Raw genomic sequence first — 13,983 nt, forward strand, 5'->3', positions numbered from 1 at the left:
CCATGAAATCGGCTGCACTGACCTGAGGTAGCTCAGTTATTCAAAAAGTTCGTTTCAACTTCTGAAGTTGAAACCAATTGCTCGTTTTATTTTGAAGGTCAAGACCGGAAGTCACAACTTCCTGTTTTGTTCATAGACCGTAGTGTGCGACTTGACTGTTGTAAGTGTTCGGCGCAGCGTCCAGTTTCCTCTCATCAGCTGGGAGACAGACTATAGCAGTACGATTAAAGAGGCGAGCCAGGAGATGCGCCTTTAAAACACTGCAAAGATGGAGGACGACCTGGTGTCTGAGAACGATATCTGTAAGTAAAACAGCGCGCGCGTGTGCATGCGTGTGTGTGCGCGCCAAGGGAGAGACCTGTCATCTGTCAGCGGCAGGATGTCCGTCTTAAACACACAAGGGCAAACATTATACACTAATTAAACCCAGCAGCACTGAGGCTGTGTTTCACTTCTGTTTCACACGGTATCTATAACCGTTGAATAGGTCGGCGGACAGCAACATAACTGGTTTACGTTTTGGTACAATATTCATTTTCTGTTCCCTGCAGAAATGAAACTCGTCCTCTTGCCGAATTTTATTCCGCTATAAAAGTGGGAAAAGGCTGTCTTAAGGAACTAAGAGTTTCCATGTTTTCAGTGACATATCTCCCCGTATGAAAGACAAGCTTACAGTAGCACAGGGTATTGCCTGAATTACCAGGGGCCGTCGTTAATACAGCAAATGACTATTTCACCAATTTTAACATCTCCATCATCTCCATAGAACATCTGACTAGTGTGGAGGACTTTTAGAGTCTCCCACTGGGCTATTATCAAGCAGCATGCAATGTTCGTATAGTGCTCAACACCACTAGAGTCAGTAATGCATGCACAAGGTAAACCAGTTTTAGTTGTTTAACTGTGACACCTCTCTGTCTGGTGTTCCTGACAGTGCTGTGGTCAGAGAAGGAGTTCCACGAAGCTGCAAAGAGGAACGACACAGGGAAAATGCAGGAACTCATCCAGAAGGGTGTGGACGTCAAGGCCAAAAATAAAGTAAGCCTGCTGAAGGACAAACATTGACACTTGTCTTGGCCCTACCTGTCTTTGCTTTCAAATTCAACAGTTTTTTTTCACTGCTGCTTTCGACCATGTCAGGAAGTACCAGTATTAATCAAGGCCCACTTACATTCAAGAGCAAAACACTTTTGGAACCGGCACACATCATTAATGTTATCAGTTACTCCAGTTGGTTGTCCTACTATTAGATGTCAAATTGTCTGCTGTGTGTAAGCTACTTAGTGCACTTTCTTACACTGAGACTGAATGGCTGCTCCAGTGTTCAGTCTAACATTGTGTTTATCTGTGTCACAGGGCTGGGTGATATGGATTTTTTTTTTCATATGAATCAACATCTATATATATATTATGATATAAATCAAACCACCATTTCCGTTAAGCTTGAAGATTAATTTTTACTCCTAAGTGAGATGTGAAAATATTATTAGTAGGTTTTTTTTTTTGTCATAAGGCATGGGGCTGGAAAATGGTCTGTTCTTGTTACACAAGTATCACACTGGTTGTATTAGGTTTAACTACCAGCACCTGCTTGGGTCTGTAAAGTCTTGCATTGTGCATGCTCTAAAGGATGGTACTGTTTCAGATGGTAAAAAGATTAGTGGTATTACCTGTCCTTGTGGAGACATGATTTCAACACAATTTGCAGTGCATGCTACTCTGCTTCCTGTTGAAATATCTCCACATTTATCTGCTGGGGTGGTTCTTCAGTAACACTGTTGCTCAAGTTTTCATTAACATTTTCTGTTGTAATTTTCTCTTTTATCTGGCTCCCACTTCTGACCTACTGCTATAGCCCAAACATTAGCATGTGTGCTACTGCCACCTGCTACTCCTACACTCTGTGCTGTGTGCATCAACCTAACTGTCTGTCTGTCTGTCTTCCTTTGTGCAGATAGACCGGAAAGCACTGCACTGGGCAGCGGGAGCTGGGAGTGAACAGGCTCTTCGTCTCCTACTGGACCACGATACTGAAGTTGATGAGAAGGACACTGTAAGTATACATGTTTGCAGTTATATCTGCATCACCTTTTACCACTGAAGTCATTCCTTCCTCAACATAAATATTGTAATTTATTATTATATAATATCACTGATAAGGGATGTAACCATTCATTTCATTATTGCACCATTCCAATGTCAGAGAGTCCACGTTCCCATTTTTATGCCTCTGCACAAGCGACAGACAGGGCTGGAGGCTTTTCTTTCTTTGGTTGTCTGTCCATATGTCCCATTCTTGTGAATGCAAAACACTGAGATTGCTTGACTTTAAATACAGTACAATACAGTAATAATAGAAAAGGTTTAAATAAGTATTTGCATCCATTTGAACAAAGTACAATAAGACACTTATTTGAAATACACGCAGCATGAAGATTCTTAAGGTACAAAAAATGAAACAGAACACGTCAAAATGATTCATGATTTGTGAGGATGCTGTAATTCCCTACTATAAAGGGTAATAGATAAAGAGTTTTTTTTTCACGAAACATCTTCCCATGAAACATTTATCAATAAATCTTCTTTTATCAATTACCAAATATAAAATGTACAAAATATATGATTTATTATTAAAACAAATTGTATTGATTATTATGTAGTATTATAATTAATTAACATTGCGAGTCATCTGTTGCTGGGGCAGAGAACCATGGGTCAGCAGTGTGTCCTTTCCCTTTAGAAGGATGTTCCTGTGTTTTCTAGTTAAAGCATCCCTGAAATTCTGAGCACATCTTTATTAACAAAGTAGTGTTTCACTTTATTTTGACTTCAAAAAGGAAAGACTTACAGATCCTCTCAAGCTCTGTCAGATTGGATGGGAAGGGCCTGTGAACTGCCATCTTCAAGTCTCTCCACAGGTATTCTGTTGGGTTTAAGTGTGGTCTTTGGCTGGGCCACTCAGGGACAGTCAGAGACTTGTCCTTTAGTCACTCCAGTCTTGGCTGTATGCTTCAGATCATTGTTTTACTGGAAAGTGAACAGTTTTCTTTTTTCTTCAAGGACCTCTATGTATTTGGCTGCATTCATTTTTTCCTCCAACCAGTTCTAACCAGTCAGCCTGTTCCTGACACTGAGAAGCCCCCTACTCATAGAATGATAATGCCACTGTCATGCATTCATGTAGAGATGCATTAGTGAGCAGTTCCTGGTGTTCACTAGACATATTTTTTGGAATTGTGACCAAAGGGTTCAAATTTTGTCTTATCGTCTTATCACACCAGAGTATCTGACTCTTTATGCACTCAGAGTCCTTTAAATGCTTCTTGGAAGACATTGTATAAATGTGTACTATCAGCCTTACTGTTAAATGTGTTCCAAATGTTTGTCCACAGTTTGGCATGAATGCTCTGCTTCTGGCATCCTGGTTTGGTCACCTAAAGATCCTGCAGATCCTGGTGTCCTGTGGAGCAAAGCTCAACTGTGAAAACAAAGTAAGATGATACATTTCATCAGCACAGACTCAAAAGTTATTATCAAGAGGTTATTGTCTCACTTATAGTTTGTGTGTGTGTGTGTGTGTGTGTGTGTGTGTGTGTGTGTGTGTCTAAGGATGGTCTGAGTATGCTACACTGTGCTGCTCAGAGAGGCCATATCAGAGTATTGGAGTTCATCATGGAGGACCTGGAAAACATCTGTCTGGACAGATTAGACAAGGTGACTCTGCTTGACACTAATTTACAATTCAATTCAGTTCAGTTTTATTTATATAGTGCCATATCACAACAAAAGTCATCTCAAGGCACTTTTCATATAAAGCACGTCTAGACCATACTCTTTAAATAGGTATTTACAGAGAGAGACCCAACAGTTCCCACCATGAGCAAGCACTAGGCGACAGTGGCAAGGAAAAACTTCCTTTTAAGAGGCAGAATTTTACCACATGTAGAGAACTGCATTTTTGCAAATAATATGAGTGAATAATATATGTCTTTATCTGAAAAACATTGTGATGATTGTTATATCAGCAATATGCCAAGAAATGACTGTGAATGGAGCATAATATGATCCTACTATCTGAACACTGTGTGTGTATACAGTACAGCATATGAGTGTGTATCCAGTACAATATGTATGTGTGTATACACAGTACAGTGTACATTTGTGCATACACAGGACAGTATATTTATAGTAGCCCCAGTGTAATGTGCTGACATCTCTCTGAGCAGTCAGGAAAGACAGCTCTTCATCTGGCAGCTGAACATGGACAACTTGAAGTGGTGGAGTTTCTGATTGGAATGGGTTGCACACACAGTTTGAAGGACAAGGTACACACACACACACAGACATATACAGACATGTAAAGAAACAAACTGTCATTTTGATCAAAAATTTTAAAAACTCTAAAATAAACTAAAATAAATAAATAAATAAATTTAAAAAAAAAATAAAAAACAAAAGAAAAAGTTGTTTTCACATATTAAGTGCTCAATTTGTTGAAGTTGTGTATTTGTTAGGCTGCCATGACCACGCCTTGGCCAAATTAATGCAAGCTGTCCTTTTTTAAAGTTTTAAAGTCACAAACAAACTGGATCTGTTCTGATTTAAAATCCTGTCATCTAAACTGTTTTGTATCCCCCAAAAGAGTTTGCTTGATTTGATTAAGGCTCCTCTCCAGTTGCCAGTGGGTATGTATAGAGACTGTAGTGTAGTTCACTCTGAAAAATAAAAATGATGATTTGATAACACTGGTAATTTGTTGAAACATTCAGCTTGTATCACTTTAAGTGGTATTAGTACAGATGTAAACATGAACAAAACCTACTTAAAAAGAATAGGAAAAAGGCCTCAGACCTGAGCAGTGACAAAAATATTAAAACAATACCACCTTTATATAATTAACAGAATTAAATAACAATCCATTCAAGTGAACACATTTGAAATAAAGGGGGCTCATCAGAGCATTGGAGCACCTCAGACAAACAGGGTCAGATGCCACCTGATTTATTTCTTTCAAAATGAAGCATGTCCACTGTCCACTTCTCCATTCTGGTTTAGACGAAAACACTGGTTAACACCACCCCCTCTGTTTTCGTTGACACGTGAAGGAAGTTGTCTCAGGATGGGTTTCTGGCCGTAATGTGTTGTTATGTCTGGACTGCAGGAAGAGAACACAGCTATGCATCTAGCAGCGAAGCGGGGACACACAGAGGTCCTGCACAAGACTGTGGAAACCGGAGTAGATGTTGATGAAAGGAATATAGTGAGTGCACTGGACTGGCCTGCAAACTGTTTTTACTTTACTTTACTAATTAGAGGGACTGTGATGAATTATTGGCAGCCTGTTTGTACTCCTTTCATGTTGCCTTTTTAATTTTCATCTTCATTTGTGCTTTTCATAATAGTATAGTGTTTACTGTAAGTGGAGGTGAACAGTGTTTTCTTGCACCATCAAATACATTTTTGTCTGTGTGAAGAAATTAAATTCAGGAATAAGGAAAATAAGGAAATTATTGTTTGCTGTGCAATTTGTGTACATGTTACTTCATTTACCTGTAGCCTTGTGGCCCCTGTGTCAGGGGGAACATGAACTTAGTGCTAAGACACTTTTTGTGGAAGACTTCTGGAAGACTTGTCTGTTTTAATGAATGAGTTAATGTATTTTCCCCAGCAGAATCAGTTCTATTCTAATGTTCAGTTCAAACAGATCAGTTCTCCCCAAAGAAAAATGTTAATAGTTCCAACAAGCTAGGGCTGCGCGATATGAAAAGGTATCTTATCACAATAATGTTTTTCCACATCAGTTGATACAATATAAATCATATCACTATTTCTGTCAAGTTTAAAGGTTCCTTTTTACTCCTAAGTTAGATCATAAGGTCATTTTTTTGTCATGGCACTGGAGAGAGTGATCACTATGCTCTATTTTTGCTACACAGGTATCACATACAGGAAGAGGGCCCTATTGGGTGTATTTTAACTTTTGTATTGTAAATGCCACAACGACTGAAGCTTTTGGCAATAGACCATTACCACCACCCCAAGAAACCACATTCAGCAGCAGAGACAACTTATATAGCCCCTTAACAACGATAACAACAACAATGTATAATTACTTGACTCAGTGTAGACTGACTGAAGTGTCCCTGTTGTGTTTTAGGATGGTCTCACAGCATTGCACCTGGCAGCTGATGGAGGTCATTATGGATGTGTTAAATTGCTGCTGGATTCCAGCTGTAATGTCAGTGCACAAACTAATGTATGGTTTGTTCATTTAAGGTCACATAATATGTGTGTAATAAACACAAGAGATTATTGAGTGAAATTGTGTGAAAATTGAGACCCATGTTTTCTTGTGTCTGCAGAAGAATATGAATGCTCTCCATTACGTTGCCCAGCATGGCTTTGACAGAGAGGCCAACCTGCTTATAGAGGCAGGAATCAACATTGATGCTATAGACAATGTAAGTAAACTCTCATGCTTTGTTTATGGTTTGGATGATGTATGAGAAAGTTTTCTTGCTGAGAAAGTTTAACCAAAAAAGGTAAAAAAAATTAGTAAATTCTTGCAGCATTTTTTCTGTTTTTGTTTTATTTTACATTTAAAGAGCATCTTCACACTGACAGTGCTTTCAGACAGCAAGTCTTTGCTGTCGCCTTATCTGCCTGTGTTAATATCGAAAGCACCTTGAATCTTGTGAACAAGAAAACATTTTCACTCTGAAACTAAGACTGTTGCACCTCTGACCACCAAGAACATTGCATCTACATTTGTCCAGATGTGTCCTGTTGAACTTGTGACCACACCCACTTTCATGCAGCAACCTCTAGATGGCAGCAAAGCAGGCTAATAAACCTCGATTGTTTACCCTCAGTGGTTATATTATTACTATCTTTGGCAGATATCATGGTCACACTCCTCCCCCCAAAGCACTAATCTTCACTGTTTAATTTTTCAACAAACAAAATCTTACATTATCAGAGTATTTCTTCACAGACTGTATAAAAGTAATGGCTCTTCAATGCACCCACATCACTGATCTGTTCAACAGGTCAAATTGGTCTGATGTTGTGCTCAGTGAAAGGAGAAATATTTGGCAGCATTAAGACTGACTATGCTACATCCATGAAACCAAAAAATGGCCACAAAAACTGTGTTAAATGTAGATGAGACTGAAGCTGCTGTGCAGCTTGTTGGAAAGAAAACTGAATAAAGTGAAGCAACATGGCAAGCTGACCCGATAATCAAATGAAGACATGATTTATATTATTCCAGCTGTGTTTTATAATTTTAGTCATTATCTGTTGTTCTGTTATACAGCAGCCTCCACCCGTTGAGTCCTCCACAGGAGGAGGAGTTGTTAAGCAATGAACAGTTAGACCTGACTACAACCACTGTATAATCTTTTATTAACTGTTTATTACATGTCTACACACTGATTCTAAAAATATGCTTTTATTTTCCACATTATTCACATATCTGATGAAATATCCTCTTCCTTTGTGTTTAAAACAGCAACACAACACACCACTCCACATGGCTGTGTTCAGCAATCACACCAATGTCGTACGGCTGCTTATAGATGCCGACTGTGACTTGGACATCACTGACAGTGTGAGTACGAGCCTCTCCAGCTGCACTGGTGCATATCATAGAACAGAAAAGCATGTGGCTCTGCAGGGCCTCTGTGCGCCCATGATAATAACACTGCCATGTGCTAAAACAAGCATGTTTCACTCACACGTAATATGACATAGTGATGGTTCTCATAACAGATTTCTATCATGTGGTTCACAGAGACAACAGACTGCTTTGCACATAGCAGCAGAGCATGGCTGGCAGGACCTGGCTGAGATGATGCTGATTTCAGGTGTTAATCTCAATATCACTGACAAGGTACCACACAGCACATGCTTTGACCCAGGCCAGAATAAAGCTCCTCAAAGGTCATGATTTTCAGCTTTTGTCCTTCTGCTAGTTTTTCTACTTTTTATTATAATTGATATGTTTTGCAAAAATATTTTAATTTATGTGCAATTGTAGAAGAACTAATCAGATCAGATCAAGTAAAACAATACCAACAATGGAGGACTACCTCACATTCAAGATCTCATTGTACACAGAATTATTAATATTATTATTATTTTTTTTATTAGTGGTAGTAGTAGTAAAATAATTGTTATCATTGTTAACATCTAAGCATTTTTTTTCTTTTTGTGGCCTATTTTTAACTTCTTAATATACTTGTGGGTAGTTGCGGTGCATCATATTTCATTAGGTCATGAAAGATTTTCTTATCTGCAAAGTAACTGGTTGCTACAGCTGTCAGAGAAATATAGAGCAGTAAAAAGTGTTTACCTCTGAAATGTAGTGGTATAGAAGTATAATGTAGCAAAAAATAGAAATTATACATAAATATAAGTTAAAAACAGAATTGCTGATTGCTGATGAAAATAAGAGCCAGTTGCAACACTATACTGAGCATGCATACATGATACAGTTATGCAAGTATCAAATTGATAAATGTTTTATTATTTATTATGTTATACTAGTAATTATTAGTAATTCATATGCATGTGAATTACAGTGACTGATGGAGTCAGCCTCCCAGACAGAAGTGTAGTAGGGCCAACCTTCACTATTTATGACAGAATGTCACAGAAATCTCTAATAGGATGAAACGATGACATTTTATATCCAAAAGGTCAAAGGTCAGCTTCACTGTAACATCATAATGTTCTGCAAAAACACTTTTCTGGCCATTATCATAACTCAACCTCAAGGCTTGTGATAACATGATTCTAGTTACACTCTTGTGTAACTAGAATCATGTTAAGAGTCATAGTACAGATATTGTATACATGTTATCAGCCTGAGGATGGCCAGGAGATTGGATGAATGTGTTTTGTATTTTATGGCTGGTCTTTTCCATGTAATTTTGCTTTTATTCTAATTATGAATTTTTACCTGATAATATCATAGCATGAAATGTGACTTTTGTATCTGACGTACATCATCTAGTAGAGTGTACTGCCTCCTCTTCACTGTATTGTATTGATTATATGATATATACAGCAGGGGAAAACATGTCTGGAGGTGGCAGCCAGGGGAAACCATGTCATCTTGGTTGACATGATCATCAAAGCAGACCGTTTTTATAAATGGGAGAAGGTGAGTCTATCATCACTGGATGTGGACCTGCAGTTGACTCACTCAATAATTTAATTAAACAGCATAACACAAAATACCAAATACAGATGCCTTGTACTGCACATGTACAACGTGTACAGTGTACCTATATGTACACCTGTATGAAAACCTGTTCCTGTTGTTGGCTTCAGGATCACACAGGCAGTGAGCAAGACTCATGGCTGGGGAGGCCTCTGAGCTTCAAGCAGGACCACCAGCCAGAGACACAGCACCTCCGCTCTGTCCTGTGGAGCCTGGCCAACAAGCACCTCTGTCGTGGGGAGTGGAAAATTCTGGCCCAACACTGGGACTTCAGCGATGCACATATACGGGCTATAGAACAACAGTGGACAGGTGACCTATTCTGACCTCTTGAATTACAGATTAGACATACATAGTGGATGCACCAAGTGCATCTACTCCCACAGGGAGATACTTTAAACAACTTAAAATTGTGTTTTCTGTGAATTGTGCATATTATGTTCCCAAGCCTCTGCACTGGCTGATTCTCTCTACAGGCTGTGTTGTTGACACCAGTCGCAGTAGCTTTGACTTGGTCATTTGCTCCAGAAAATACAGTTGGTTGTGTTGGTGGGAGGCTGGTGAGGGTTCTTGTCCTTGTTGCTGCAATAGTGACGCCTACTGGTTTAACTTAACAGTGGTGGAAAAAAGTTTTCGAACACCCTTAATTTTGCACAATCTCAAATATTATCATGAAATATTTGGGGAAAAATCTTTTTTGTGTTTCAAAAGGTGTGGCTGCATTAGACAGACACAAACAAATAAAAATGATATTTTTTTGTTTATTGTTTACAAGAAAAACTAACAAAACTAAATTCTTGATAGTTTCAATATGTCAGTTCTCAACATTGTTGGTATCAAAGTCAACAAATAACAGAAAATGTGTTAAAAACTGAACAAAAAATAAAAAAAATACACCATCACATCATCAAATTAATATTTAGCAGTCCTGCCATTAGCATGCAGTAGAGCTCTAATCCTGGCTGGCATGTTCCCCAAGAGCCTTTCACACTGTTGAGGGGTAATCTTGTCCCGTTCTTCTCGAATTACTACTTTTAATTCTTCTAAATTTTTTGGTTTACGCTTTGAAACAGACCTTTTGATAATCCACCACAGATTTTCAATGGGGCTCATGTCCGGGGATTGAGCTGGCCACTCTTAAGACCTGGATACAGTGCTCTTGCAGCCAAGTTCTGCTGGCCCTGGATGTGTGGCAAGGGGCATTATCTTATTGAAACATCCAGTTTTGACCTCGACGGAACAGTGCACGTGCAGAGGGGAGCATGTGGGTTTCTTACTTATACTTGGCAGAGTTCAATGTGCCATCACAATATAATAAAGCTATCCAGTTCTTGTGTGCTTGCCCAACGACGCCAGGCTAACCACTGTCTCTCATTGATCAGGGGCTTCTTGACAGCCTTGTAGAACCGTAAGCCATGATCTAAAAGGTGGCCATGTACAGTGCGGATAGAAAACTGGACACCAGTTTGGTTTGACCACTGCTGCTGAAGCTCCTGTGATGTCATTTGGCAGTTTTCCCTGCACATGTGGATCAGGATGCGGTCATTTCTTGCTGCAGCTGTCTTCCAAGCTGTTGGTTCATCTGTATTTCTGCAGTGTATCCAACTGCTGAAGGACTGCATCTGCACTTCCTGGCTATCTGGTGGCAGCTGTGCCCTTCCTGGCTGAGAATCTGTATCTTCAGGCGTGTTTCCTGCGTTAGGTTCCTTGTTTTAGCCATTTTTGTCTCTAAAGACCTTTCAAATGTGCTGGCTTTATATAGACACGAAGCACGGCAACAAAAAATTGTGTCTTTTAATACCAAAATGACCCAATACTCAAAATCTCATATGTATTTTTTGGAACCAATCAATTTTAAGTTTTTAATGGCTTCTTTATTATTTTGGCTGTGCCTGTACTAAAAGAAATTGCACTTGAAGACCCAAGAGTGATTCTTAATGCAATATTTCACAAATGCATGGGGTGTCCGAAAACTTTTTTCCACCACTGTAAAACCTTAGTATGTTCCAAGCAAAGTGGTCGACACAAAGGATTGGATTATGATGTTTAGTGTAGGCAGTTCAGTTTAAAGATGAGTTGTGAAAGATTTGTTAGCACATGAACCGCACACTTCTTGCATGTTCTCTGTCTATACTTAAAGGAAAACATATAGTCGTCCTGAAATGGGGACAAAATGAAGACAGGGTAGCCTGCCATACTCAGTAACAAACGAATTAATAAAAACATGACCACAAAATATTTTGTTCCCGCATTTGAACAAAACATGGGAATAAATTGTGTTTCATGTGCACATTTTAATTAATTGCTTCATGTGTTTTACTATTTTGTTTGCACGTTAAGAAAAAAAATAATGTGACCACTCTGGGGCTCCGTATCTATCAGCTAATGAGTGTTTTTTCAGTCTCTCTTCTGACAGAAAATAACAGATTGTGGCCTTATTTTTAATTTTCACTCCTCTCATCTCAGATTAGATTTAGATAGATACTGGTGTTATTATAATTCTGATTTGAACTTGTAGGTATGAAAAGCTTCAAAGAGCATGGTCACCGTATGCTGTTGATCTGGCTTCATGGAGTCGTGGTGGCAGGGGAGAACCCGATCAAAGGCCTCTACGAGGGGCTGGTGGAGATCTCCCGCACAGACCTGGCAGGTGAGCTGTGCTTTGTACTCTTCCTATCCATCAGTGTTAAGAAATTATTATCAGCTTTATATTATAGACTGTATGATATGGAACAACTCTGTGTGTGAGGTGGTGGTTGTGGGAGTGGTTGAATCAGGAATGTGTAGGTTGTTTGATGTCATGTTTCCTTCTTGTTTTAATCATCCAGAGTGCATCAGACAGAAGGCAAATGCAGAGACCAGCTCTCCCAAAATGTGCTCTGCAATGTGATCAATACTGTGAGTGACTGCGAAGGTAACACAACACACCCAAGGTTTCAGTTCAATCAAAGCTCTATTTAAGTGTAAATGCTCTGAACTGATCCAGTGAACATGCTTTGTATTGTCTTTGGCATGACCCGTTTACACATTCACACTTTGAATATACTGTGATTGTTCAGGATTTAGTTCACAGAGCATTAGGGTTAGGGAACAGATGGTTGTAAAATTGCTGGAAAATACCTGGTGAAAATGTAAAAACAGTTTTTCAATGCATTCAGTGAACGCCTGCTGACACTGTTCATACTGCTGTATACTCCTTTGTACACAAAGGGCTTTGTAGACACAGCATTTCAGCTACTGCTTGTGATTCAGCCTTATATAATGTAAATGATTTTATGGTTAAAAAAATGAAATTGAAAATTAAAAAGGGTTAGATGTTATTTCTATGAATAAGAATGTCACCTGCTGTCATATGTGGCTTGAATCCTGATTCACATAGTATTTACTATACATAGAAATATAAAATCCCTCCTCCCCATGCTTCCTCCTGCAATGTTTCTTTAAGTTCCTCTTCCTTAAATCTGCCTCTGTAGCAAAGGTGACATCACTACCAAACACAAAGACGAGACAGCACAAGAGGCTTGGCCTCACCCACTCTGTCACATGCTCAAATAGCTAACATAGCGACTGTACAGATGTTAGCTGAGGCTAGCTGGAACATACACACTGCTGATTCATGTGGAGAGTGTGTGTGTTTATGTAACAGTCAGAACTCTAACTGATCTCAAAACTCTTACCTGATCTCAGAACTTGGCAGTTTTCTCTCTGTATCTAAATGAAGCAGAGAAACACAGCCTCAAGACCAGTGTGATTTTTTCACTGATGCTGAAACATTTTCAGCAGGTGTAAAACACACCTGCCGTTTGTGCTCCATTGAGCATATTAGTTTTTATTTGTGTCCACTGCTGTCTTTATATTCACTTTGTAAGCAGTGGTGCCACATTCACATTCACTCTGAACACACAGTGCACCATATTAGGGAGTTGTTTGAGACCTATTGGAGAACAACCACACATGCACTAATGCTCAGTGGATTTGAAACAAAAGGGATGCATTCATAGAAAGACCACAACTATGACAAAATCCAGCTTTAAAAAGCCGAAGGAATTGTTTGTGCATCTGTGTGTGTGTATCTCTATGTGTTCTTTTGATTCTGCTTTGTTCATCTTCATGAATCGAGTGAATCTACTGGGTTTATGCACTAAACTAAGTTTGAAATGACTTTTGCATAAAAATACATTATAATGTTTTCATATGCATTCCTGTTTTCTTGGTTTTTCTCTGAATAAAACAAACTGTTTACCAGTTTAGTTTCAGGTATGTTACTGGGGACATGGTGCTTGGGACAGTATGGAGGTCATATATGTATTTTCATTTCCACTTGACTGTGTTTTTAGGGACGCACATGGTGTAAATAAACTGTTTAGAAAGTAACTGCTATTTTTGCATGAGGTGAATACATATTATTTCTTCCAAAGTATTTTCACAAAATAATGACATCAGTTTTTGTAATGATTTATATGTCAGATGTAATGATTTTATAGCACTGCATTGTATCATGTCACCAATGTACTGCTCAGTTTCACAATGAATGCACTTCTTTGAATGATCATGACTGTTTTACAGAATCTGAACTATCAAGAACAGAGAAAGCATGTTGATAGATTTTCTGCCAGGCCGCTGAGCTCTAAATCATATGTGTGGGTATAAATGTAAGCTGTGTTTGCATGAGTTTTTCTGTGCAGACAGTCATTGTGGTGACTGTGTAAAGATGATCTTTCAAAATTCAATGCAATAACTTGATTTTTCTGCAC

At 38.8% G+C, this 13,983-nt stretch overlaps 1 protein-coding gene across 3 annotated transcripts; it reads left to right on the forward strand.

Moving 5' to 3' along the window:
* Positions 1-80: 80 nt before the first annotated feature.
* On the forward strand, positions 81-13,474 carry ankdd1a (ankyrin repeat and death domain containing 1A). Of its 3 annotated transcripts, none has more exons than XM_018668057.2 (15): positions 81-302; positions 935-1,038; positions 1,955-2,053; positions 3,393-3,491; positions 3,610-3,714; positions 4,227-4,325; positions 5,162-5,260; positions 6,158-6,256; positions 6,363-6,461; positions 7,514-7,612; positions 7,796-7,894; positions 9,074-9,169; positions 9,340-9,541; positions 11,748-11,879; positions 12,058-13,474. In XM_018668057.2, exons 1-15 carry the CDS (start codon positions 269-271, stop codon positions 12,117-12,119), a joined length of 1,527 nt encoding a protein of 508 aa, XP_018523573.1. In that variant the 5' UTR covers positions 81-268; the 3' UTR covers positions 12,120-13,474. The 3 variants fall into 3 exon arrangements, with proteins under 3 accessions (XP_018523573.1, XP_018523574.1, XP_018523575.1); XM_018668058.2 differs by having other exon boundaries at positions 6,158-6,238; XM_018668059.2 differs by lacking the exon at positions 5,162-5,260.
* The last annotated feature ends 509 nt before the right edge of the window (positions 13,475-13,983 follow it).

Source organism: Lates calcarifer, linkage group LG2 (genome assembly GCF_001640805.2).
Source record: "Lates calcarifer isolate ASB-BC8 linkage group LG2, TLL_Latcal_v3, whole genome shotgun sequence".
Taxonomy (NCBI): Eukaryota; Metazoa; Chordata; class Actinopteri; family Centropomidae; genus Lates; species Lates calcarifer.

Coding starts and splice junctions, on each gene's coding strand:
- ankdd1a (XM_018668057.2), top strand. CDS start 269: ATGGAGGACGACCTGGTGTCTGAGAACGATATCT. Junction 7,895..9,073: donor ATCTCAATATCACTGACAAG/GTACCACACAGC, acceptor TGATATATACAG/CAGGGGAAAACATGTCTGGA. Junction 11,880..12,057: donor CTCCCGCACAGACCTGGCAG/GTGAGCTGTGCT, acceptor TTAATCATCCAG/AGTGCATCAGACAGAAGGCA.